The following is a 24,632-nucleotide window of genomic DNA, read 5'->3' on the forward strand; positions in this document are numbered from 1 at the left end:
ACAACTCATGACCAAGAGTCCTGGGTAATGCATAGGAAAGTAAGAAGGGTATACTTATACACCACAACTTTTTTATTCACTCATCTATGGATGGTCACTTGGGTTGATTTCATATCTTGGCAATTGTAAATGATGCTGCAATGAACGTAGGGGTGCATATATTCTTTGGAATTAGTGTTTTGGATAGACCAAGAGGGTATTAGACTAACTGAAACAAGTTAGTTAGAGAAAGTCAAATGCCATGTGATTTCACTTTTATGTGGAATCTGAAGAACAAAATTGAAACAGAAAGTACACTGGTGGTTGCCAAAGGGGAGATGGGGTAGGGGCTTTGTGAAACAGGTGAAGAGATGATGAAGTACAAATTGGTAGTTACAAAATAGTCATGGGCATGTAAAACACAGCACAGGGAATATAGTCAATAATGTGATAACTGTATGGCTGTTGGATGGCGTCAGGTGGGTCCTGGCAATATCAGAGGGAACACTTTGGAAAGTGTATGATTGTCTAGGCACTATGCTGTTCACTTGAAACTAATATAAAATATTATTGAAAGTAAACTCTAATTTAAAAAAAATTGAGGCAATAAATTTTGATGCTTTCAATAAACAAAGAAGGAAAGTTGTTTGAGGAATAGGAAATATTTGAGACTGTTTATAGGTAAAATAGTGAGTGTAAAGGAAGATGTTGGTGCTGGAAGAAAGGATGGTTAATGGCCGATGAGAGGAGAGTGAAGACAAGATGATGAAAGGAAGAGAGCCTTGGCCAACCATGCCTTTTAAGGCAGAGTAAAAGGAAGTTAAAGAACTTGTTAGATTGCCCTGATCTGCAGAGTATAACTAAGAGGTAGGTTTATTTGCTGAGAGAATGGAGGTTGGGTGAAGGAGATGGAGTGAATGTTTAATGGCCTAGCTGAGGAAAAAAATATTTGGAAGAGTTGCCCTGTGTGCCGCCTGCTATGATAAACTAATGAAAGAGGAGCACAGGCCAGGCTCACACAGTAGGAGTTGACGTTGGGCCAGGCATCCAGATGTCCAGTTAAGAGACTAATGCTGGGAGTCCTTTCAGAGTGGGGACCTGTAATGAGGTACAGGAGAGAGTCTAGAGGAGATGGGTCCCCGAAAACAAGGGACAGCACACTTGCTATCTGGTTGTGAGATCCAGGTGGGAAATAGCCAGATGATGCTTGATATGAGCGGAGGGTCAGAGAGACGGGGAATGGAAGGTTAGTGTAGGTAGAGATCAGATGGACATTTTTCTGCATCTTTCTAGAATTCACATGAACTTTCATGGCATTTGAGAGACACTGGTTTCTTGAACACACTAAGGTAATTTTTACAATGAAAGAAATCTTGCAAATCTTCACTAGAAACAGAAAAAAAGCTTTGAGTCTGTCTCCTTTTGATAAACACCAAAAAATGCCCAGAGGTTATTGTTTTCTTGGCCAAACTTCTTCCCTGAATATTGACTTCAAGGTCAGAAAGTCAGGAAATTAAGAAAATCTTGCTTCTTCCAGCTTGTGGTGGCCGCTGGCAGTCCTTGACTTGCAGCCACATCAGCCCAGTCTCGGCCTCTGTCTCACATTGTTGTCTTCTCTCTAATGTCAAAACTCCCTCTGCTGCTTTCTTATAAGGACACTTCTGAGGATGTTCAGGGCCCAGGTGGATAATCCAAGATAATCTTCTCATCTCAAGACCTTAACTTAATCATACTTGCAAAATATTCCTTTTTAGATAAGGTAATAGAGGTTTCAGACACTGGAAATGTTTCAGTCAGGGTTCCCAGGAGAAACAGAACCAATAGGAGACTGACTATCTATCTATCTATCTATCTATCTATCTATCTATCATCATCATCCATCACCATCTATCTATCTTAAGCAATCTGCTTATTTGAGAACTAGAAAGTCTGAAATCTGTAGGTCAGGTGAGCAGGCTGGAAACTGAGGCCAGATTGATGCCACAGTATTGGAACAGAATCTATTCTTTAACTTTTTACTTTGAAGGCCTTTAACTGATTGGATGAGGCTCACCTGCCACATCAAGTGAAATATCATCTTTAAAGTCAACAGTCAAGATGTTAACCACATCTACAAAATATCTTCATAATAAAGACCAGATTAGTGCAGTATTAAATAACTGAGTACTAAACTCTAGCCAAGGGGACACATCACACTAACCATCATAGGATACATATCTTTGAAGGCCAAGTATACGTAAGATTTAGGTAATATAGAAGAGTAAAGAGTAAAAAGTGAAATTCCCCTATTTTCTGTCCTTCGTCTAGCTCTTCTCCCTAGAAGAAGTCATATTAACTGCTTGGTTTTATAATTTCAGATTTTTCCCATGTTATTTATAGGTTTACTTAAGATACTTATATGTGCATATACCTATTTGTATGTATTATAAATTGGACTTGCTTTTTAAATATGTCTTGGAGAAATTCCTACATCTATACATATCAGTTTACTTCAATTTTTTAATCACTGTATGGGTGTCCAAGGTATGAATGTATTGATGATAGACCTTTATTTTCAATTTCTTTTTATTACAAACAGCACCCTTACAGTGCACAATCCTCACTCCTATGTCTACATGTAATTATATTTCTAAGAGATATCCTTAGCTGTGGAATTGTTAAATCAAATGGAATTCACATTTTGACATTTGATGATACCCCTAAATTATTCTCCACAAAGGATATATCAATTTGCACTCATACAAACATAAAGAATACTCATTTTTTTATGCAATCTTCCTATTGGGAATCACAGTTTTAATATTTTACAGCTTGATGAGGAGAAAGAAAAATAATACATCATTGTTGTTCAAGTTTGTTTTTCTTGATTAGTAGTGTGACTAAACATTTCTTCACACATTTATGGCCATTTTAATTTTCTTTCTATAAATTGCCTATGCCTATTCTTTGCTCATTATCTGTTGACATGGATTTTTTTCTCATTGATTTTTTTTAGGATCATTTTATTTATTAGACATAGTCTACTTTATGGATTACAATTATTTTATGCCTATGTCTTTCACTTGCTTATGAACTTTAATTATTTTTGCTCTTTTCAGTATATTTTATTGATTATGCTATTACAGTTGTCCCAATTTTTTTCTCCCTATTATAATCTCCTCCCTATAACTCTCCACTCTCCAGCATTCCCTCCCCTCTTAGTTCATGTCCATGGGTTGTATGTATAAGTTCTTTGGCTTCTCCATTTCCTACACTATTCTTAACCTCCCCTTGTCTATTCTGTTTCTACCAGTTATGTTTCTTATTCCCTGTACATGTCCCACCCCATTCTCCCCCTCCCTATCCCCACTGATAACACTCCATGTGATCCCCTTTTCTGTGATTCTGTTCATGTTGTGGTTGTTTGCTTATTTTTTGTTTGTGATTTTTAGATTCAGTTGTTGATAGTTATGAGATTGTTGTCATTTTACTGTTTGTAGTATTTTTTTATCTTCTTTCTCATAGATAAGTCCTTTTAACATTTCATATAGTAGGGGCTTGGTGATGATGAACTCCTTTAACTTTATCTGGGAAGCACTTTATCTGCCTTTCCATTCTAAGTGATAGCTTTGCTGGATAGAGCAATCTTGGATGTAGGTCCTTGCCTTTCATGACTTGGAATACTTCTTTTTACTCACTTCTTGCTTTTAAGTTTTCTTTTGAAAAATCAGCTTACAGTCCTATGGGAACTCTTTTGTAGGTAACTGTCTCCTTTTCTCTTGCTTGCTTTTAAGATTCTCTCCTTCTCTTTAATCTTGGGTAACTTAATTATGGTGTGTCTTGGTATGTTTCTTCTTGGATCCAATTTCTTTGGGACTCTAAGTATCCTGGACTTCCTGGAAGTCTATTTCCTCACCAGATTGGGGGAGTTTCCTTTCATTATTTTTTCAAGTAAGTTTTCAATTTCTTGGTCTTCCTCTTCTCCTTCTGGCATTCCTATGATTCAAATGTTGGAATGTTTAAAGTTGTCCTAGAGGTTCCTGAGACTCTCCTCATTTTTTAAATTTCTTGGTTCTTCATTCTGTTCTGGTTGAATGTTTATTTCTTCCTACTGCTCCAAATCTTTTATTTGAGTCCTGGTTTCCATCCCTTCACTGTTGGTTCCTTGTTTATTTTCCTATATTTCACTTTGTGTAGCCTTCATTTCTTCCTTTGTTTTGTGACCAAACTCAATAATTTCTGTGAGCATCCTGATTACCAGTGTTTTGAACTCTGAATCTCATAGGTTGTTTATCTCCTCATTGCTTAGTTCTTTTTCTGGAGCTTTGTTTTTTTTTTTTATTTGGGCCATATTTGTTTGCCTCAGTGTGCCTGTTGTGTTGTAAGGGGCAGAGAGTTAGGTATTGGTTAAGGTGGGGCAACCCACTTTACTGCTTTTTGGCACTGTGTGTGTGTGTGGGGGGGGGAGGAGTCCGAGAGGGAACAATGCCACTTGCTAGCTTGCTGGGCTCTTGTCCCACTTTCTGTTACTTACCTTGTTTCCCACAAGTGAATTGTGCCCTTTCAGGTGCTGATTCCCAGGTGGGTGGTTTTGTGTATGTTCTACGACCCCGTGGGTCTCTTTAGCAGACTCTCTGGTGAGGCTGGGAGTTTCTCCTGCTGCCTCAACCCCCACAGGTGTTTTCAGTCAGAGGTTTTGAGGCTTTATTTCCCTGCACCGGAACCCTGGGTTGCATGGTTTTTCTCACTCCTCAGTTGTTCCTCCCAGTTTATCTGCACATGAATGTTGGGAATCCTATCCACCAGCTGCTGCTTCACCAGCTAGCGCCTTATCTGCCTTCATCCTCCACTGCCTTGTAGTATGTCCTCTCTGTCTGGCTACCCCTCTGTGTCCCTCCTACCAGCCTGGATGAATGTATGATCTTCAACTTTTTGATTCTTCAAGAAAATCAAACTACATGGAACTCTGACAGTTCCTTGCAGTGCTGGTTGTTTTTGTTTTTAAATGAATTGTCATCCTTCTTTTGGTTGTGCAGGGAAGTGAAGTGCTTCTACCTAGGACTCCATCTTGAACTTTATTTTTGTTTTGTTTTATGGATATTTTTGTATTTGTCTATATTTTCCTCCATGGCTTCTCGGTTTTGTGCTCTGCTTAGGAAAATCTTTCCAACTTTTTGTCAGGTGGTGATGGAAAACTAAATGATTTTATGTTTTCCACAGAGTTTAAATTTGACTCCTGTAGAGCTAGCAACGCCAGATAACTGATAGTGGGCTACAGTTGTCATGACGGTCTAGAAACTGTGTGTTCTCCCAGTGCTTTGACAGAACTGAGCCTTTTAGATATCTTTGCTTTTAAACAACTTTTCTGTGCTTATTAAATCAGCTGTTATTTTAGTTACTTTTTTTCTGAAAGCACCAGAAACTAGTTTATTCAGTTCCTTATTTCATACCCTGTAATTCACAGCATTGTTTTTTTTTTTTTTTTTTTGCTTACAATGGAATCAGTGACAAAGAAAGCCCCCTCCCCCCCCCAAAAAAAAGTCAGGGGTAAACTCACAGCTTAACCTCCAGGATCACCCTAGTGATAGGGCTGTTTCTTAGTTTATCTCTGTGTCATTTGTATTTTGGCTTTTTATACCTTGTCATTTAATTGATGGAGAGTTAGTTCCCTATAGTTTCATTTTTTCATACTAAGATTCCAAATTGAAGGTGGTGTCTCATATAAAAATTGTATCTTTTTAAAAATAATAACATCTGCTGTTTCATACTGTAGAAACTGGTCCTGATGAATGCATCACGATCAATTCACATAGCTTCAAGTGACATTCCAGCAACCCAGGAAACACTAAATATGAATGATTATCCTGTCACTTGGTGTAATGGGGCTCCCTGTTGGGCTGCAATTGAGTGCTCCCTTGTTTCTTTGATGTTTTGCCCATTTCAAAGTAAATCTCAAAGATATTTTTATACACAACACTGAAGCACTTGAATTCTTTCCCTATAGATGTTTATTTCAATGCATTCCTTTATTCTGTTTGAGGTCCCAAAGTTTGACAAATATAGACTCTTGAACAATTTCAAAGTGTTCTAAAAATCTGTTGTTCATTGGACCTTTTAAGGCATGGATAGTTTTTTTAAAATAATTTTTTTTATTTTCCACTTGCAGTTGACATAAGGCATGAATAGTTTTTAAAGAGTCACATTTTGAAAGTTATGTGTTTAAAGAGTAACTTTTTTGGATTTATTTATTTATGTTTTTGTTGCCCTTGCTCCAGGGAGACATATCCAAAGTAATTGCTAAAACCAATGTCAAAGAGATTACTGCTTATATATTTTTCTGGGTTACAGAGAATAAACTAGTGGTTGGAGAGGGGAGGAGAGTGAGAAAAAAAGGTGAAGGGAAATAAGAGGTATGAACTGTATGACATCACTTATATGTGGAATCTAAGAAAAGCTGAAATCATAGAAACAGAGAGCAGCATGGTATTTGCCAGGGGCTGGGGGTTGGGAAAGGAAATGGGGAAATATTGGTCAAAGGCTACCTACTTCCTGTTACAAAATGAGTAAGTTCTGGGGATCTAATGTGCAGTATGTTGACTATAGTTAATAGTATTATATTATTTACTTGACAGTTGCTAAGAGAGTAGATGGCAAATACACTCACCACACATACAAATGCTAATTATACAAGGTGATGAAAGTATTGACTAACCCTAACCAATGATCTGGTTATCATTTCACAATATATATGTATATCAAATTATCATGCTATACATCTTAAACTTGCATAATGTTATATGTCAATTATATCTCAATAAAGCTGGGAAAAAGCTATGTGTTAATTACCCAGGAACCTCATTCCTCAGATGGGTAACTCTTAGGTGAGATGACTCTGAAGCAAGAGTTCTTCACTATTTCTCAGAGTGTCCTTGTATAATAAAATGTCAGCCATCCAAACAGATAGCTGGGTTGATAACATTTATTTTACTGTAGAGACTTATCTTTTATTTCTCACTTCCCCCCACTCTCCTACTGGTACATTCTAAGTCTCCAGATAAACTGCTAGCACTTGAATCCTCATCAGAGTCTGCTTCTGGCTAAACCCAAATCAAGACAAGACTAAGGTGGGATTTGAACCCAGGCTTTTAACTCCAGAGTCTATGCTCTTACCAATTCCTCTACTGACACTAGAAGGCAAGCTAGGCAGAGAGCAGGAAATAAAAAGTATTGAGGCTTGCTCGAGAAAGTCTGGTGGGTTTGGAGAAATAGTCGAGGATGGCTAGAACAGAATGTCTTGAGGAGTGCGATATGGAAGGAGGGAGATGAGGCTGGAGATGCAGCCTGGGATAAGTTCATGAAGTATTTGTAGGTCAAGTTCAGGTGTTTAAGCTTTATCACAAAGGCAATGGGAAGTCATTGGATAGTTCTACTCAGGGTGTGATATGATCAGATATCCATTTTTAAAGTTTCTTTTGGTAAAAAGAATGAATTGGGGTAAGGGACAGTGGAGAGACTGGGGATAGGAAGACTAGTTCTGAGGCTACAGCTGTTAGGAGAGTGACGGTGTGGAGAGAAAAGAAGGAGCTGGCCTGACAGATGCTTAGGGCATAGGGTCAGTGCACCGTGGTGATGGATGTGGTTGGGTGCACTCACATAGAGCAAGAGGTATAGGATGAATGGCAGGGAGGATTGTGTGGCTTTAGGAAGAGTACAGTTTCAACTGGACACACTGAGTTGTCAGTGGCTAAAGGCTACCCAGATGGAGATACCCAGAGACAGGTGAAGAAAGAGCTCTGAGACTTAGGAAGGAGTTCCTAAGTAGGTATACAAAATTGGGAATATTGATTGATATTTGAAGATCTTAAAGCCCTGAGCATGGATGGAATTCCTTGGCAAAATGGAGAAAAGGCTATGGAAAGTATATGAAAAATTTTCGTGTGCATTATCCCATTTGATCTTCATAAAAACTGTCTGAAGAAGGGAGGAAGGATATTGTCACAGGCATCTTGTGAGGGGGAAAATTAAGACACAGAGAGAGATTAGGTGGCTTCTCCCTTAAAGCAGCAGAGCTGAGGTAAGAAATAGGTCTCTTGGATTTCTGTCCAGGGCTCCTACTGCCACATCACCCTGTCCCTTTCAAAATACATTTGCATGCCTATATTGAATGACATAGGTCCTTTCCAGAAAAGTGATTTTAGAGAATGCATCATATGTTTCCTCACATTATACATGTCTCTATTATATTGGAGAAGCCTGTCAAATGTCTAATCATGATATATGATATTCTTTTCTGTAATCTTTACTTGTTTGCTGATAATTGGACAGACATTTAACATAGTGACTAGACATAGGCATAGATGACACCAAATCCCATTTTTCAAGGCCGGGCTTGCTTTGCAGGTGAATTTTTGAAGGCTCAGCTAACTCCTGGTCATTTTTCTCGGTCCATTTATTCCTGTATCACCTGCCACCCACCCTAATTCTATAGAATGAAGTTCCAGGCAGTAATAATTCACATTTAGTCAGTGGACATCCTAAAGGCTTATAGCCAATGTTCTTGAGGTTTTTCTCTTCTGCCTTTTATGCTCTGGGGAAAGCAGTCCCCAAACAGGACCATATGTTATGTCATGAAAGGTCCCCGAAGCAGAGCCACCTCTGAATACAGACAACACAAGCATTTTTTGCCAAGTTAAAAGATTTACTTTCTTCTGTTATGTATCATGGAGATGACACTGAGATTTTGAAAATGTTGCAAAAGAGGTTTTATATGTGGCAAATGATGACATATTTAATGATATGATTTGTGGCATATTTGATCTATTTGGGAAAAAGCTGGCAATGTGACATATATGTGAGTCGAGCCCTTGTACCATCCCCAGGGACAGTCGTAGCCAGAGCTAGGGTGAGCGTCCCGAGAAGCGGCTCCCGTGCATGGCGAGCGGAAGGGCCTTGACATGTTCTGCTGTGGTTGGCATCTGGCGTTCCCACCTCTTCCAGCGAATGGCAAGTGGTGCTGGGGAAATGACCCCAGGTTATGGCAGAACACCCTCTGCGTTGTGTTTTCTCAACTCTCTGCTGTTTTAACTAATTTCCAGTCAATTAGACTCGTGTCTGGGTGTATTAGTAGTTTTGTTTTAGGCAGAAAAACATTACCCTCCTGATCCTTTTCTTTTGAGTGCCAGAATCTGCTTATTTTATTTTAGTAGTGATAGAAATCAGATTATGACTTATTTGTAAGAAGGGACAGTTTCTGGAGTTTTTGTCCCTTACCTTCTCCCGCCTTTCTCCCTTTCAAATGGCTAGAATAGAACCACTACGTGACAGTGACCCATTAGGGAGCAGACATCCCTGCCTGATGGAAAATTGAATAAGCTATTTTTCTCCAGAGGTGTGCATGTTTGTATTTGTTTGTTTTTTTTGTGTGTATACACTTTTTAAATTCTGTGGGCCTTTTCCCACCATATCAGACCTTCTGAGTATCCAAGTGATTTTTATGAGGGCAGGAAGTATTGTACCTATAGCCATCCTTTCCTTTTGGGGAGAATGAAAATGCTTCCAGTGTGATGATATTTAGCTATATATTAGGTCACTTTCTTCTTACTTTTCCCAGTTTGCTGAAAATTGGAGACAGAAAGTAGGGGATGAACAACATTTTCCTTCTTTGAGTTGGTAGCTCATGTTTATGCCCTTAGTCTCAAAATAAGTCCCTATAACCCCTTGCATAAAAATTTCAATATACTTGGATAAGGTATGCGGTTAAGCAGAGCCCAAAGTTTCTTCTTTCCTGGGAGGAAACAGGAACTTGGACCCAGTCTGTGGCATTCCTGAACGTAGCCTTGGTATTAATGATTCTGGTTTGAGTGTATACATTCCACTTCTCCTCCTCTGCTGTCTCTCTCTGTAACACTCATTTTCTTTATGAGTGGCTCTCTGGTGACCTTAACTCATGTACTTGTTTGTTCAGCCTCTTATGTCCCTATTTTTAAAAAGGTTTCTGGGATTTTATGCACTGGCTAGATGAGGTTTGTTATAGGAACCAAATCTCATTTTTCCCTACTTGGAGCAAATAGGAATTCTCTTCCAAGCTTTTTTTTCCTTGAAGAAACTGGGGAGCTGTGATGTAACAACTCAAGTCAAACTCTTGACTTCCTACCCACGTTCCTACGTCAACAGGGATGGTTTTAAACCTCCCGAGAACTGACCTCAGTTATGAGATTTTATTTGGCAGTGCCAAGGCTGGGGCCAGTCCTAGGAAAAACTGTAGGAGAAATGAAGCTCACTTTAAGAATCTTTTATTGCCCATACTGCTTCTACCTTTCCACCTTTGCCTCCAAACTCTCAGTGCCCAGCCCTAAAAATAATAATAGTCTTTTGTCTTTTATTATTAATCACCATAAAACAATTGCCATCATTTTTGAATGTTTATCATGTGCTAAACATTTTGCTAAGCATTTTGTGTCTCATTCAATCTTATGAATTAGATATTACTATTCCCATTTCCAGATGAAGAAACTGATCTATGAGGAAGTTAAGTAGATTCCTCAAGTCTCACACTACTGAGGAGCAGACCTGGGATTCACACTCATGTCTGAATGATTTCAAGTCTGTGTGCTAATCACTTACGTAGACTACCCTCTCCATCTTCGGCATTATTTCATTTTATAAGTGTAAGATTCTAACTGTCTCCCATCAGCACTCACCTTTCATGTTCTCCTGTAGGCCTGCTCCTAGGTTACTGGGGTGATGTATGGTTCTAGGGTACATTAGTGTGCTGAGGAATTAATGACTAAAAAAAGCATTGTCGAGGGCCATCTGCAACTTTATTGCCAGGCAATAAGAATCTTTACTAAAGGGAAGAGATTCTTAATGGTGTTTTTTCAGGTATTTTTGTTTGGGAAGATGTTTAGGTCATAATACAGAGAAATCTGCTTAATTGCCTGCTTTTTATTAATAATTAAAAACACATTTATTGAGTTTCTTGTATAGGCCAAGAATTGCAATGGACTAGGTAATGAGAGTATAACAGCAAAGTAAAACAAAGATGAATAAATAAATCCATGTCATTGTAGGAGTACCAGAGGAAAAGCCATGACTATAATGTAAGGTGATAAGTGTTTTTGTAGAGGGGCATATGGGGTGTTATAGAAACATAGAAAATAGGCACGTAGCCTGGCACTGCAGAGCTCAGGAATGATCCCCTAGTGTAGATGAAGTTCAAGCTGAATCTTAAAGGATGAGTATGAGTTAGCCAGGTGGAGAGAAGGAAGGTTAGAGAAAGGAGTCTCAGGTAGAGGAGATAATAAGACAATAAGCTCAAAAGCACAGAGGCATGAAAGAATTTGGGACATTGGGCTTGGGCAATGGTCAGATGGCTGAACCATGAGAGGTGTGGGGATGACAGTGCCAAAGGCACTTAAGGGCCAGTTTACCGCATGGCCCAAGTCATGTGCAGATGCTAATTATTACTAGTTCTGGAAGGGTAAGTCTTCTTCAATAAAGGAAGAACTTTAGACTGCTCTACAGTCTGTTGTTGAATGAAAGTCTCCTTATTTTAGCAGGCTTTGATGCCTGCAATTTCCAGACTGGGCTGGGTTGGGCTTCCTTCTTTACACAAAACAGAAGTGACAGTGAGGGGAATGACCATGCGAAGATGGCTTGCTTGCCGTTTTCCCAGTGGCTGCTGTTCTGGAATCACCAACTACATCACCTGTGGTAAACTGCTGGCTTTACCTGGTCTGGTAGAGGGTCTCTTCATCCCAGTCCTCCATGAGGTTTGTTTGAATTGTGTTTAGTGGCAAATGCTGGCAGTTTATGCAACTCCTCAACTATTAAATACTTCATTCCTGAAAGTGGAGACAGTTGCTGATTTTTACTCTCGGATGATTTGGACCTGTGGCTTCTCAAGTACACCAAGCGGAATATTCTAAAAGTCTTGGATGTTTGCCAGACTAACTTAAGGGTTGTTAGTATTCAGAGAGCTGTTTATTCAGCTAGTGTGACATTTTTAAAGAAACGGAGAGTTGGAAAGCCTCTTTGTTGTACTAGCACAAAACCTCTTCGCTGTAAGTGGCCTCAACTGGGGGCGCTGGACCTGGCCCCTGGGATGCCCACTGGTAGACGCCTGAGCTATATTTAGAGCGCTCTCTTTTCTAGGAAAGCTGAAATTTCCCAGCTGATTATGCCTTTCCAGAGAGGAACCTAAGTGTAGAATTGGCACCAAATTCTGTTTCTGTCACCACTGTTGGAAAGGAAGGGATGTTTTTCACACAGTATGAGTTCCTGGTCTGAACTTGGTTCTTTCTTCTCAATATTGCTAGATGTTAGCTACAGAAGCTGAATGTTTTTGGTTAGACACAGACACTGTTAATTGTTCCAAAATGATACTTCTGTCATGTTCAAGGGCAGTACAGGACAGCCTGTTGTATTTGCTCAGCCCAGGAAGGAGCTAAGTGTCAGGGTTTGCAGCTGCTTCACAAACTGCTGGGTTTTTAATGCAGCCAATAGAAGGGCTGAGCTTTGATGACTCCAGCTGGGGGAGGCTGGTGAGTTTGGACAGACCTAATCTGAGGGTGTGGTGTGGGTGTTTAGATGTTGTCGTCACCACGATGGTGTAGACAGGAGGGAAGGTTGCAGCTAGATGGTGAGCGATGCTTCCTGTTGGTATCTCTATGACAAGAACTCGTACTGCATGGTGCAAGGAGGAGTAATTTTCTTAAATGTTATGATGTGTAAAAAACCTAAAGGGTACAAAGCACCCACCTTTTTTACTCTTCACATGTCCCTTAAATGAATTTAGTCCAAAATAAGCAGTAAATAGGGCACTTGAATCTGTGTTCATCAAAGTCCTTAAGACGAACATGGAGAAATTTGTTAGTATCTAATAAATAGTAATAGTCACTTAAATTAGATGTTCTAATCCCTAATCTTCCTTCCCCATGTATTATCACTCCTCTCTTTTCTTTTAAACTAGTTTCTGTTTCCTATTCACTCTTTTCTCTCATTGTGGTATCAGTTGCTGCTAAGGGAATCTATTGTCTCCTGCTGAAACCAAATGTTCCCACAGCTCTCATAGAGTGAAAATCAGAAATGTTTTTTTTTCCTTTTAAATTTTTATGAGATAACTGCAGGATTCACAGAAAAACTGCAAAGTAAATTCTGAGCACTGGTTCTTTTGACTCCTTTACTTTCTCAGTAACACCAGGAACGCTAGTCTCCATACGTGGGCCCCTTTTTATCCTTCAGCCAAAATCTGTGTTGGCAGGAGAGTTTGGTATACATTCCCTAAAGTGGATGTCTGTTGTTCTGCCTGTCCAGGACCCCTTCCTCTATTCTTTAACACATACTCATTTTCCTTTAGGGGATTATTTGACTCCTGTGTAGTGAGGCCGTGAATAATGTACACTGCCTCCATCATTACAGGGGTGGGCCCAGTAGTGGGCAAGAGAACTGGTATTATTTAAGGGCTGATATGAATGCTGGGCTTTTCTCCACTTGTGGTTAGAGGCAGAAGGGAGTTTGTGAACATGCAGTTGCAGGGACCATCTTTGCTGATGCATAAAGATTAAGAATGAGAAGAAAACAGAGCAAAGAGAGAGACAGGGAGACAGATGTTTATTTTTATGAAGGGAAGTTATTCTTAAAGAAATCCTGGCACTATTGATAGTGCCAATAGATGGTGGGATTGTATAGAGGACCTTGAAGCCTTCTCCATGGCCTAATGTCATTCTATATTGGTAATGAGTCATATTGCAATTTACAAGGGCTTTGGATTAAATTTGTTTTAGAAGAACTTGGCTAAAAAACAGTTCTGGAAGCCCTAATTAAGTGATCATATTGGTTTGAGAGAACAACTTCTCTTTTACCTAAATGAAACATTTCCTCATAAAGTCATGATTGGAATTCACAATTGACATTGTGAATGGCAATTGACATTGCCTCCCGATTTCTTGGCATTGCACTGGAGAAGGATATTTTAGCCAAGGTGAGCCGACAGCACACTGTAGCATCATTGTTAGGAGCACAATTGTTACTTTGCTACTAGGTAGTCTGGCTACTTAGCAGACAGATTAGTCTAGTTGTCATAAATTGAATAAGAACAGAATGTAGAACCTCAACTGGTCTTACCTTTCAGAAGGCCAAATCAGACTTGAGAGGTCATGCAGGATTAAGATCCACAGGAACATCAGAGTGTTTAGCCAGCTCATCAATTTAATTCATCCATGAATGTTTAGGTTCTAATGGGTATATTATTTTTTTTAATCTGGTGCTGTTTATGCTACCTTTATAAACTTTCATTTTAGTCATAATTCTGTCTTAATATGTTATTTTCTATGGTCTTATATTCTGAACAAACAGAAGTTGCTCTTTCCACATCACCTATTCCATTTTTTCACATAAAATGACACTAATAGCATTAGTTTGTGACAGAAGTATTGATCTGATCTTGCATGGATTTAATGGGCAGATATTAGAAGGAGGCAGATTTCAAACTGCTACCAGGAAAATGTTCTAGCATTTTCTTATTGACTGGTCACCTAGTGAATAGTTGGGAGGATTCAAGTAGTAACTGCCCCTATCACTGGATGTTCACTTTCAAGGATGTTACGGAAGGGACTTACACATTGGTGTGAGTTTTGGGGAAAAAAAAAAACAAACTTTGGAGCTGTTGCAGCTCCAAGAGACTAAATATTACGAGTGGTTATACCAATACGATTAATGCTACTATTAATAGTAACAATTACCATTTGGTAAGCATCTATTATGTGCTATATATAGTTCTAGGCATTTTACACGTCCATCCAGTTGAGCCTCATATCAACCCTCTGGAGATATCGCCACCAATGTGCATTGGTGACATTTTTTTTCATGTGCATTGTCTCAATCCTTCTGGCAAATTACAAAGTAATGCTTATGAGAGAAGGCAGTGTTGCGTACTTGTATGATTCCTTACAGTTGAGGCAAACATGAAAGCTGGAGCAGGTTCCGTTCTCAAGCTGTCTGTCTACTCAGTCTTGCTGTACGGGTCACCCAGATACATTTTTAGGGGAATCCTGAAACTTTGGTCCTCGAGTCACATTTTTCATGTGGTACCGACATTGGAGTGGTTACTGCAGAGTGAGTTTTATTTTACTGAATTGTCTTACAAGGGAAAGGGGAAAATGTAGAGGGTGAGAAGGAACCATGTTTAACCTTTGATCACCTCCGGTTCTCCACCAGGACAATGAGAACCACCTTAGTTGCTGGAACATTGCTCATGTCAATTTTGGGGTGGGGGAGGGGAGGGCATTTAATTATGCCTGTGTATAACAAATTATTTCTTTCATATTATTTTAACTCATCTGATTCAGTTGCTCATATTATTTTTCTGCCTTGCAGATCTCTCAGTGGAATGATTACAGTGTCAAGATGTTTTATCCACTGGACAGTGGTAAGATGCTTATGGCTTGACATAGTGAAACCAGTATTTGTTATACATATGCCATGTAGAATCACTTTTTTGGTTACTTACAACAATAAGAAAAGAGTAACATTCTGAATGTTAAAAGTGGTCTACATAAGAGGTGTTTTATGCCTACACCATCATTATGATCAGTCAGGGTTTCACCAATGGATTTATACAGTCATGTTTTTTTTAATTATAGTTATTTGCAAGCAGTCATTGGTGTATTTGCCATTATATGGCTTTTAACAGAACTGCAGCACAGGGAATCTGAAATCAATTGCAGACAAGATATACCAGTTGGGTAACGAAAGTGATTTGGAAGCACAGATATTTTGTGGGGAAATCCCCCTCGTTTAATACGCAGAGACTCAGAGCAGTTCTTCCGGCAGGTGTAGATAAAGCACTGGGCCTTAACGAAGAGGTACATTACTGAATGGGGAGTGTCAACAGCCTCGACAGGGGAGCTGTTTTTTAATCCCTGGTCTAATACATGTAGATTCTATTTGAGTCTTGGCCTATGTTATGGAGGTTGTAGAATGGAATTCATTCTTCCTTCCATACACCCACGATGCAATGTGGTTGTTAAAAGGGACCTTAGTGGTCAGCTGGCCTGACATCCTAATTTGACAGTCAGAGAAGTCAAGAGACTCATTTAGAAGTCTAAAGTTACCTAGTCACCATGTCTTGAATGAAGTATTTTTAACTTTGAATACAGCGTGCTTTCTTCTTCATCTGAGTAACCCCTTCCAAATCTCAGTATCTGTCTCTGTTACCTAAAAGACTCAAAAGCCATGGAAATGGTTACCAGGATAGGAAAGTTAAAGTCTGGGTATTTCCTCAGCTCCCCACCATCTTCGTTTCTGTGTAACCTTGAGGAAGTTACTTAATGTCACTGAGCCTCAACATTGTCATGTGTGGGATGGAAATAGTGCCCCTCCAACGAGATTGTTATGAAGATTAAATTAACTAACACTTGCAAAGCATTTAAGCCATTGTTATTAGTCCCACTTCTTCCTCCTTCAACAATGAGCACTTAATCGTATATCCATTTAAATTGCTTGAAGGGGATGTTGCTTTATTGCAATTCAAGAAGGTGCTGGTTAACTTTTTGGTATCATTATTTTTAGATTCCCACATTCTTATAATAATTGAGAATTTTTAATTTAAAATCAGAGGAAAATAAAAAAAATAACCCATCTAAAATTTCACTTGTGCATATTTCACACTTAGATTGCTTAGAGGGAGGCCCAAGAAACATGAAAGGTTACAAATTTTGACTCTGTGGTCACAAATTTTCTCTGTTGTTTTCAGAATTATGTTTTCACCATACAGTAGGAATAGCATTTTCCAAATGCTCATAATATTATACATATATGTTTGGGTGTTAAAAAGAAACTTTCTTTATAATCTCTTTAAATACCTTTAAAGATAGTGAATGAATTATAGTTTTTTGGACTACCATGTCTTGTCCGCTGAGAAACACAAAAGGTACTCAAATCTTGCTGATGTAATGGATTGTTTAAAAAATTTAATTACACATTTGAAGTCCTGATTATGTCCTAGGGATTTATTTGCTTATGAAAAGTAAACTATGAATTACAATATTGCAGAAAACTTTCACTTCACCAGATTAGTTTCACCATTCATTCCACAGATATGATCTGTAAAATTGTGCAATACCTAGAAAACAACATTACAAAAAGGTATTTAAATATAGATGAAAAAGATAAATGTTTGTCTTCTCTTTTTGATATTGATGTTAAATAAAAGATGGAATGTTTTAGTCTGAAACCAATCCCTCATTCCCCCCACCCCCTAACCACAACAAGTGAATGGCAATGTGAACAAAGGCTTTCTTTAAATCTATTATTTAGTTCAAGTGTGTGTTAGGAAAAAAGATCTGTGCTGTGTATAAAATCTAGCAACAAAAAAGGCAATTGACAATAGAAAAAATAAAACATGTAGAGGAGACAAATATTCTGTGCACACAGCTTTAAAATCCCAGTAGGGAACACGTGTTAGAAAGAGAGAGACTACACACTCATTAAACATAAATTCCAGCATGTTAATTTGCCACAGTAGATTTACCCATTGAAATAAGTCCACTAGTCTTGACCAGCAAGTAGGATCTTAGTTTTACCACCTAACAGTTCAATTAGAATGGAATAAAGATTTTCACACAAGTATCTTAGTAACATAGACTTTTGTGGATTGTAAGGGAGCATCTACTCAACATTAAGTCAGTTCACAGGTAACAAAACTCCTTGAAGGGGCATCTCACACAGCAACAGGTCTTATATGAAAAAGGGCTCTGTTCACTTTCTATTTAAATCACAGGAAAAAAATATAGAATTGGTTAATGAAAACAGCTTATTTTGGAAATCATTTTTTAAAAATCTAAAGTTATGAATAGAAAGTAATTAAAGGAATATAGCTGGCTGGGTTTCCCCCCATCTTTACTCCCATATGGTGGAAAGAAATACAAGGAAAATGTGTTAACATCTTTTAGGGAGGAAATCTGGTCCCTTCACTTGCTATAGGGCTCAGTTTCAAGTTAGAAAAGAAAAAAATATTTTTGGCTGCAGCTTTAGTAAACAATAAATGATGGAAAATATTGCAGAAATGTTTTCAAGATATCTGACAACTCAGAACACAGAACTTATCATGTTAACATTGTCTTGACAAATGAATAACTGAGCCCTATTTTGGCTGAATGAGAGAGGGAAGTACTATTTCCAGCACTGAAACAAGATTAGGAGAACAACCAACACAACACAGTTACTTCTTCTCCTGAATAATAAAGACATCATATTTGCATATAGAACAGCTTTTACGTTATTGCTCTACGTATAAGGAACTCATAACAGACTGCACATTACAAACTTAAGGTTCTTTGGTGAAGAATGAAAGAAAACAGTATTTGAGCTTTAAAAAAAATAATGTCATCCACTTTGCTTTTATCTATTGATCCGCTGGATCCTCTCACAAAGCAGGGAGAGGTATTGTGTGAGTTTCACCATGGCGACGATCACCACACCCCCAGCCATCATACACGTGGGCCAGAAGAGGGAATGGAACAGCACGTTGGAACTGTAGAGTTTGGTGAGGATGACACTCTTCTGGTTTCCCTCTGGGTCAGAATAGCAGGAAAAGTGCTGGTACTTCCTGAAGTTTTCCATGACAACATTCACCAGAGACATGGATTCTTCGAAATTTTTCCCACACTTAGGAATATAGGAGCACTGTGAAAAATGAGATAAATTGTCACCAGAAGATACTGTGTGTGTGTGTGTGTGTGTGTGTGTGTGAGTGAGTGATACTAGGAGAGGATGGGGTACTGAGGCCCACCTAATGATCTGTGAAATAACCATGGTGGTTATTCTTTTCATGTTCAAACCAGTGCCTCCAGAAACCCTAAAAACTCACATTTGATTTAAACAATATTTTTAGTATCTCTGGGACCCTCTTTCCTTGGTCTGTAAATAGGCAGTGACAAAACTCACATAACAATAAATCTCACTTTTTAAATGTTAGAAAAAAGATTTAAGTCACATTTCTGGGAGATATATGGATGATTGGTTAACTCTCCTCCCTATGGTATGGTGTATCCCAATAGAAAAAAATCCCTGTCTCTTTTATATGCATTATCAACTGATTTATCTGAGTTAAATTGGTTTGTGACAAGAAAACTGCTAGTCTATAGTGTTTTAGTATGATTTGGAAAACTATGCTCTCTCTTCAAAACTGTTATTTTTGAGAACAGATGACAGCTAGTGGGGGCAGGGGACAGGTTAAGGGGTGGAGGGATTGAGCAAAAAGGAAAAAGGATTCGTGACACAGACAACAGTGTGGAGATTGCTGGGGGGAGGAGGTATAAAGGCACTAAATGGTAATGGAAAAATACAATAAAGATTATATATTAAAATTATTTTTCTGTTGAAAAAGTTATCAAAATACTGATTTCATGAAAAAAAATTACAACATTTTACTGCTGTTACCAATTGGCTAGTTGTTACTATAAATAGTCACACCTATGACTTTTACAACGTGACTGCACTTCTAGGGCTGTGCCGGGCGCAAGCCCCAGGACTGCCGCACAGAGGGGGCGGGCTGTTGGTGGGCACTGAGGTGCGCTGATGGGAGCATTGGGGTGAGATCCTGGAATTGTAGGGCAATTCAGACTTACAGATTTCATACTAAGAAACTGTAAACTAAATGAGTTCTGCTAATGGAGTGTGTTTGGCTCACTCTTCCCCCTGACTTTATTAGTGGGGGCACCGGCTCCTTGCTTTGTTTGCTGTGCTGCAATCGCTGGATTATTTGACTATAAACAGCAGGAAAATTCTTTGATTAGCTAAGAATGGAGGATGTGCATGTTGGCTTTTGTTGTAAACCAGGCTGAAAGTAATGTTTTCATGACAAGACTTGGTTGATACCTTCGGATCTAATTAGCTAAGAATAAATGTGAGCACACCCATAGATGCCAGCACAGCAGAGAGCTGGTGCTAGCATTAAAGGTCTGAGAGGATCTCCAAGAGCACAATTTCTCAGTGAGTTATCGCTTAGTACCAAAAAATGCCCATGATTGCCAGGAAGAAAATTTTCTACTCACTGGATGCATTCTTGGTCAAAGGGATGTAAGGCAGTAAGCGGGTATTTTTTTATTTTTTCTTCTTCAATGCTACCTGTAGGGAACAGCTCTGCCTGGTTTCGGGAATTGCAACTACCCCCCATGGCTAAGGATGAGCGATTGACCTCCAGAATGCGAGCCGCAGGAGACAAAGCTTGTCTCTGGTAGCGAACACTGCCTCAGTTTCCTCCCCTTGCCCCCAAAGCATGGTCAGTAGTCAGAGACAAGTAAGACTCCTCACAGCGAGGGGCAACCTAAGCCAGACACGATCACTTGGGAGGCCATGATGGAAGGACTCGGCGTGGGGGGCTGTGACAAAGAGAGAGCAATGGACCCTTGCCCCCTGGCTATGTGACATAGCCTGAGTCCCCATGTTCTCTGGGAGAAGTGCTTCCTGGCTGTAATCCACTTAAGCCTGAAAGCCTGATGGAGAGGGGGTGCAGCTCCTTGCCTTGCTAGGGGAGAAATCTGGCATAAGAAAGAATTCCTAAAAATCCTGTGAAACCTGCTTTGCTAAGAGTGCTTTCATTCATATGTTAAGGGTTCGAGCAGGAAATGAGTATGTCTCCCAAAGTTTCTGCAACCCCCCTTTCCTGACAGACACTGACTCAGACTAAACCCTCAGATTTCTTTGAAATGTTGTCTACTGTTTGATCCTTGCCACCCTGTATCCCCATGTATTACAAGCCAATAAAAGCTCCTGGAGGGAGGAGCTTGAGGCCTTTTCCTCTGAGAAACTGGCCACCTCTCCTTCCTAAGCAGATCATGTCTTGGTAGTGTTATTTTCATCTGTGGTGGACGGGGGAACTTGAGGGCAAAGTTGCCCCCACAGCTACCCAGATTATGCCTTTAAATTAAAAAAAAATATTTTTGAAGCAAAGTAATAAAAAGAAAAGTCTCAGACGAGCCATTTATGGTTGAATTCAAACCGAGTCAATTTAGATTATGAATGCATCAGGCTTCTCAGTATTCTTATGCCAAGAGAGTTTATAGTATTAGATTCTATGACTAAGACTACTAAGTTATGGAGATAATTTCAATAAAAATGGCATTCCATTAAAAATGGAGGTTTTCACTTTTCTTATGCTCTTGTGCATTGATATGGCTTTTAAAATTTTTTTCAAGAAATGTTTGTCAGCCAAATGACAATAATTCTTACACTAGGTAAGATTCTTCCAAATAAAATGAGATACAAATTACCTTTGAGACCAACTAGCAAGGCATGTCCCATACATGACTGGACTTGGGTCCCGAGGGCCAGCAGCACATATAAGAGCAACTTCATGCTGCCAATGGGGAAAAGATTCCTTTGCCTGTATTTTTAGGTTTCTCTAACCTGGCCACCTGCCACCTTTTAACACTTGTAAACTGGCTCCCACTAAGTCTGCTACGGACCCCTGGAAACTGTTCCCTATGTCAATCATTCCTTTACTTTTCTCATTGAAGAGCCCTCTGTTGTGATGACGAACATATGATGTGGTCCACCAAGCCCCTCCCTGACTTGTATTCAGGGGATCTGGGGACTATTTTTATACGCAAGTTACTTTGCTCCTCAGAATTAACTTCTTTTTCTACACAACAGGGCTAATAGATAGAGCCTTCCTTCCTGGCAGGGTTTGTGAGGGGATTAAATGATGAATATTAAAAAGCCTCAATACATTTTCCTTAGCATATTTTCTTACTGGAATACCAAATGTGCACTTTAACCAAGTGCACATCCTAACCTTTGAAAATTTTCAGAAGGGCAAAACTACTCATTACATGGCTCTTACAGGAATAGTCTTGCTTGATGGCTCTTGCTTCATATTCCTTGCTTTGGCATCGGAGGTTTGACCTTATGCTGAGTCATGTATTTGAATTCTAGGTTTCTATTTCTGTGGCTCAAATGATACCTATATGTATGTTTCTGGGGCTGGGGTGAACTTGTGAAGATTTAGTGATCTTATGATTTCATCATCTGTTTGAAGGATAATTTGATGTGATTGGTTTAGAATACATAGCATAGATTTTAATAAATGGAAGCTTTACAAAGTAATTTACACTTACATGGAAAAGTGTAATGCAGACTGAAAAAATTAAAATTCTGGCACTTTTGGATTATTTTATATTTTTAGTGGTAGGTGTGGCATAGGAAGGATTTAACTTTAGAATCTTCATGATACATAATGCAAATCAACACATGAATAATAATTTTATATATGTAAGACATGTAAGTACTAATCAAAATTCATTCATATATATGTTGTTTTTACCTTGGCTACAGGTCTTCTGTGCCCTAACATATGCATATATAAACCTAGCCAACCTCTGAGGCAGCCATTGGGCAGAAGACTTAGACTCACACCTCTCTTTTTAATCCTGAATTTTGTTAACAAACCTTCCTGCTTTCCCAAGTCCCTTAAATTCTCTGTAGTACTGAAAACCACAGAGATGGCTCCACAGCATGACCTTTCCTCTCCCAGCTGAGGAAACCCAGGTCCTGTCACCTTCTCCTGACTGTCCTTTCCCTTACATGACAACAAAGACCCAGCAAGCGCATCTTCTCTTCCATCCTTTGGAAAGTCACTGAAAAAAAATTTTTTTCCCCTCAGGCTCACTTCTAGAATCTTTTACGTCAATAGAGTTATTTTTATTCTCATGATAGGCAGAAGTTTTGAGAAACTACCTTTTGTGCTTTGCTTAGACATGCTTTGTAGACCTGTGTGAAGCCCAAAGTGGCAGGTCTTCACCTGAAAATAAAAGATGTGGGTAGGAGTTGAGGGCAGAGTGGAGAGGGTGTTCAAATTCCAGTACCTCACTGGTCAGCCCCCTTTTCCTTGGGAGTGCAGGAAGGGAGCTATCAGGTCTCAGGATCACTTTAGGAAAGCGTTTTGTTCTTTTATAAAAGGTAGAGTGTCTTATTTCAGAGAGGGGTTAGACATTTAAAATGCAGTCACTAGTTTTCATCTCTAATGTGCTAGGTAGCAACCAGGCATGGGCATCAAAAATATAAACAGCGTAAGACAGAGCAACTGGAGAGAAACAGGAAAAGAATGCGAAACAGGAGTAGGGTGATGACATGGCACCAGGAAGGAGGCTAAAAAGGCTCTCAGTAAAGGTTATACATATTCAGAGAGGGGCCACAGATTTGCTCTCATAACTCTTTAGTAGCTGGACATTCTACTCCACAATGTATACGAGATAAAAACAAAACAAAAATAAAACATCGTTCATGTGAAACATAAAGATGCTTGGTTCCAAAGTCAGATGGAACTTTTTCTAGTGTCCTCAAAGTGTGTTCAGTGTATCGGGCTTTGTGTTCTGGGCCAGAGAAGAAAACCTCAGCCCTGTATTCAAAGAGCAGACAGGCCACCAGCTGGCAGCCTGGGGCTACTCTGGCCCCCAAGTGTATTCTGTGCTTTGAGTTCTCTGAGTATTAGTGATGGTGGGAGGAGCTGGGAGGGTGAATGGGGATTCTATGTTCTTTTCCTTTTGAGACTTCCTGATCTATAAGGAAGTGAATCCCCCAAAAGTTAGTTCACACTTGTTCAGTTCGCACGTTCTGTGTTTGCTCGATTTGGGCAAGCAGGGCTGTTTGGCATGTTTGGTAGATCAAAGGAAGATAGTGTTCCTGCTCTGCTATGTACTTAGGTTTCTTTCAGTATTGATACAGGTTCCCTGAGAGAGGTTTTTCTTTTTCGTGTTTTCCAGATCTCTTCCATTTATTACGGCTTTTTTTGTGTGATGTGGAGCAGACACTTAACAGACCTTGGATATTCACTAATGAAGTAGAAGCTGCCTGGAGCCCTGTGGTTAGTCAATACCCAGAGTAGTTTAACCCATGGAGCCCCCCGGGCCCATGATGTCTCCAGCTGGGCCCAGAGTACGTCAGATATGTAATCTGACCTCATGCTTCTCCCTGGTCCTCTTCTCAGAAATTGGAAAGGGGTAGATTCCTTCTCCATTTATTTCTTCTTGATGCTCAGGACAAGCGTCTTTCAGGCACATCCCTCCTTTCATTTATGCATGAAAGTGACCTTGGCTCTTCCAGAATTTAGCGTTGGTGAGCAGTAACTAAACTTCATCAATAACCAAAGCGTTTCTGAATCTTTGGTCCATTGCAGTTTCAGGAAATGTCTAATAAATATCCCTAAAATTAAGGCTCGAATTATGAAGATGTCATGTCCAATTTTCAGGCAGGTTTTTCTTCCCCCTTTTCAGGGTGCACTTATATCTGTCTAATAGTCACCTTGTGTAAACTGGGGCTAAATATACACCCCTGCCCTTCCCTGTGGATCACAGATAATTCTATTCTTTGCTCATGGCCTTTTACTTGATCATAAATACCTCTTATGGTATGATGGAATGGAATGGATTCTCAGCTGTTCACTAAAACATACCATCCAAAGGATAAATATCTCATGAAATTTAGATTTTTCAGAGCTCTTATCTTTTGTCTCTCATGGGAATGCTGTAATGTTTTTCTCTTTATGAGATAACATGATGAGGTACAAAGACAGATTTTTGATTTGGACCTAGTTAGTGTATGTGTGACTTTGGGAAAATTATTTCATTTTCTGAGCTCAGATTCATTATTGCAAAGCAGAGATAATGGTGGTACCT

The 24,632-nt window shown here is 39.3% G+C and overlaps 1 protein-coding gene across 2 annotated transcripts in view; it reads right to left on the reverse strand.

The window, feature by feature from the left end:
• Positions 1–16,939: 16,939 nt before the first annotated feature.
• Positions 16,940–24,632, reverse strand: part of KCNMB2 (potassium calcium-activated channel subfamily M regulatory beta subunit 2) — a 237,723-nt gene continuing 230,030 nt past the window's right edge. For both annotated transcript variants that reach the window (XM_037046495.1, XM_037046494.1), the window contains exon 5: positions 16,940–18,642. In XM_037046495.1, coding sequence (XP_036902390.1) covers positions 18,358–18,642 — 285 coding nt within the window. In that variant the 3' untranslated portion in view covers positions 16,940–18,357. The remainder of the gene's footprint in view (positions 18,643–24,632) is intronic.

This window comes from Sturnira hondurensis, unplaced genomic scaffold (genome assembly GCF_014824575.4).
Source record: "Sturnira hondurensis isolate 20B ecotype Veracruz unplaced genomic scaffold, ASM1482457v3 Scaffold0005279, whole genome shotgun sequence".
NCBI lineage: Eukaryota > Metazoa > Chordata > Mammalia > Chiroptera > Phyllostomidae > Sturnira > Sturnira hondurensis.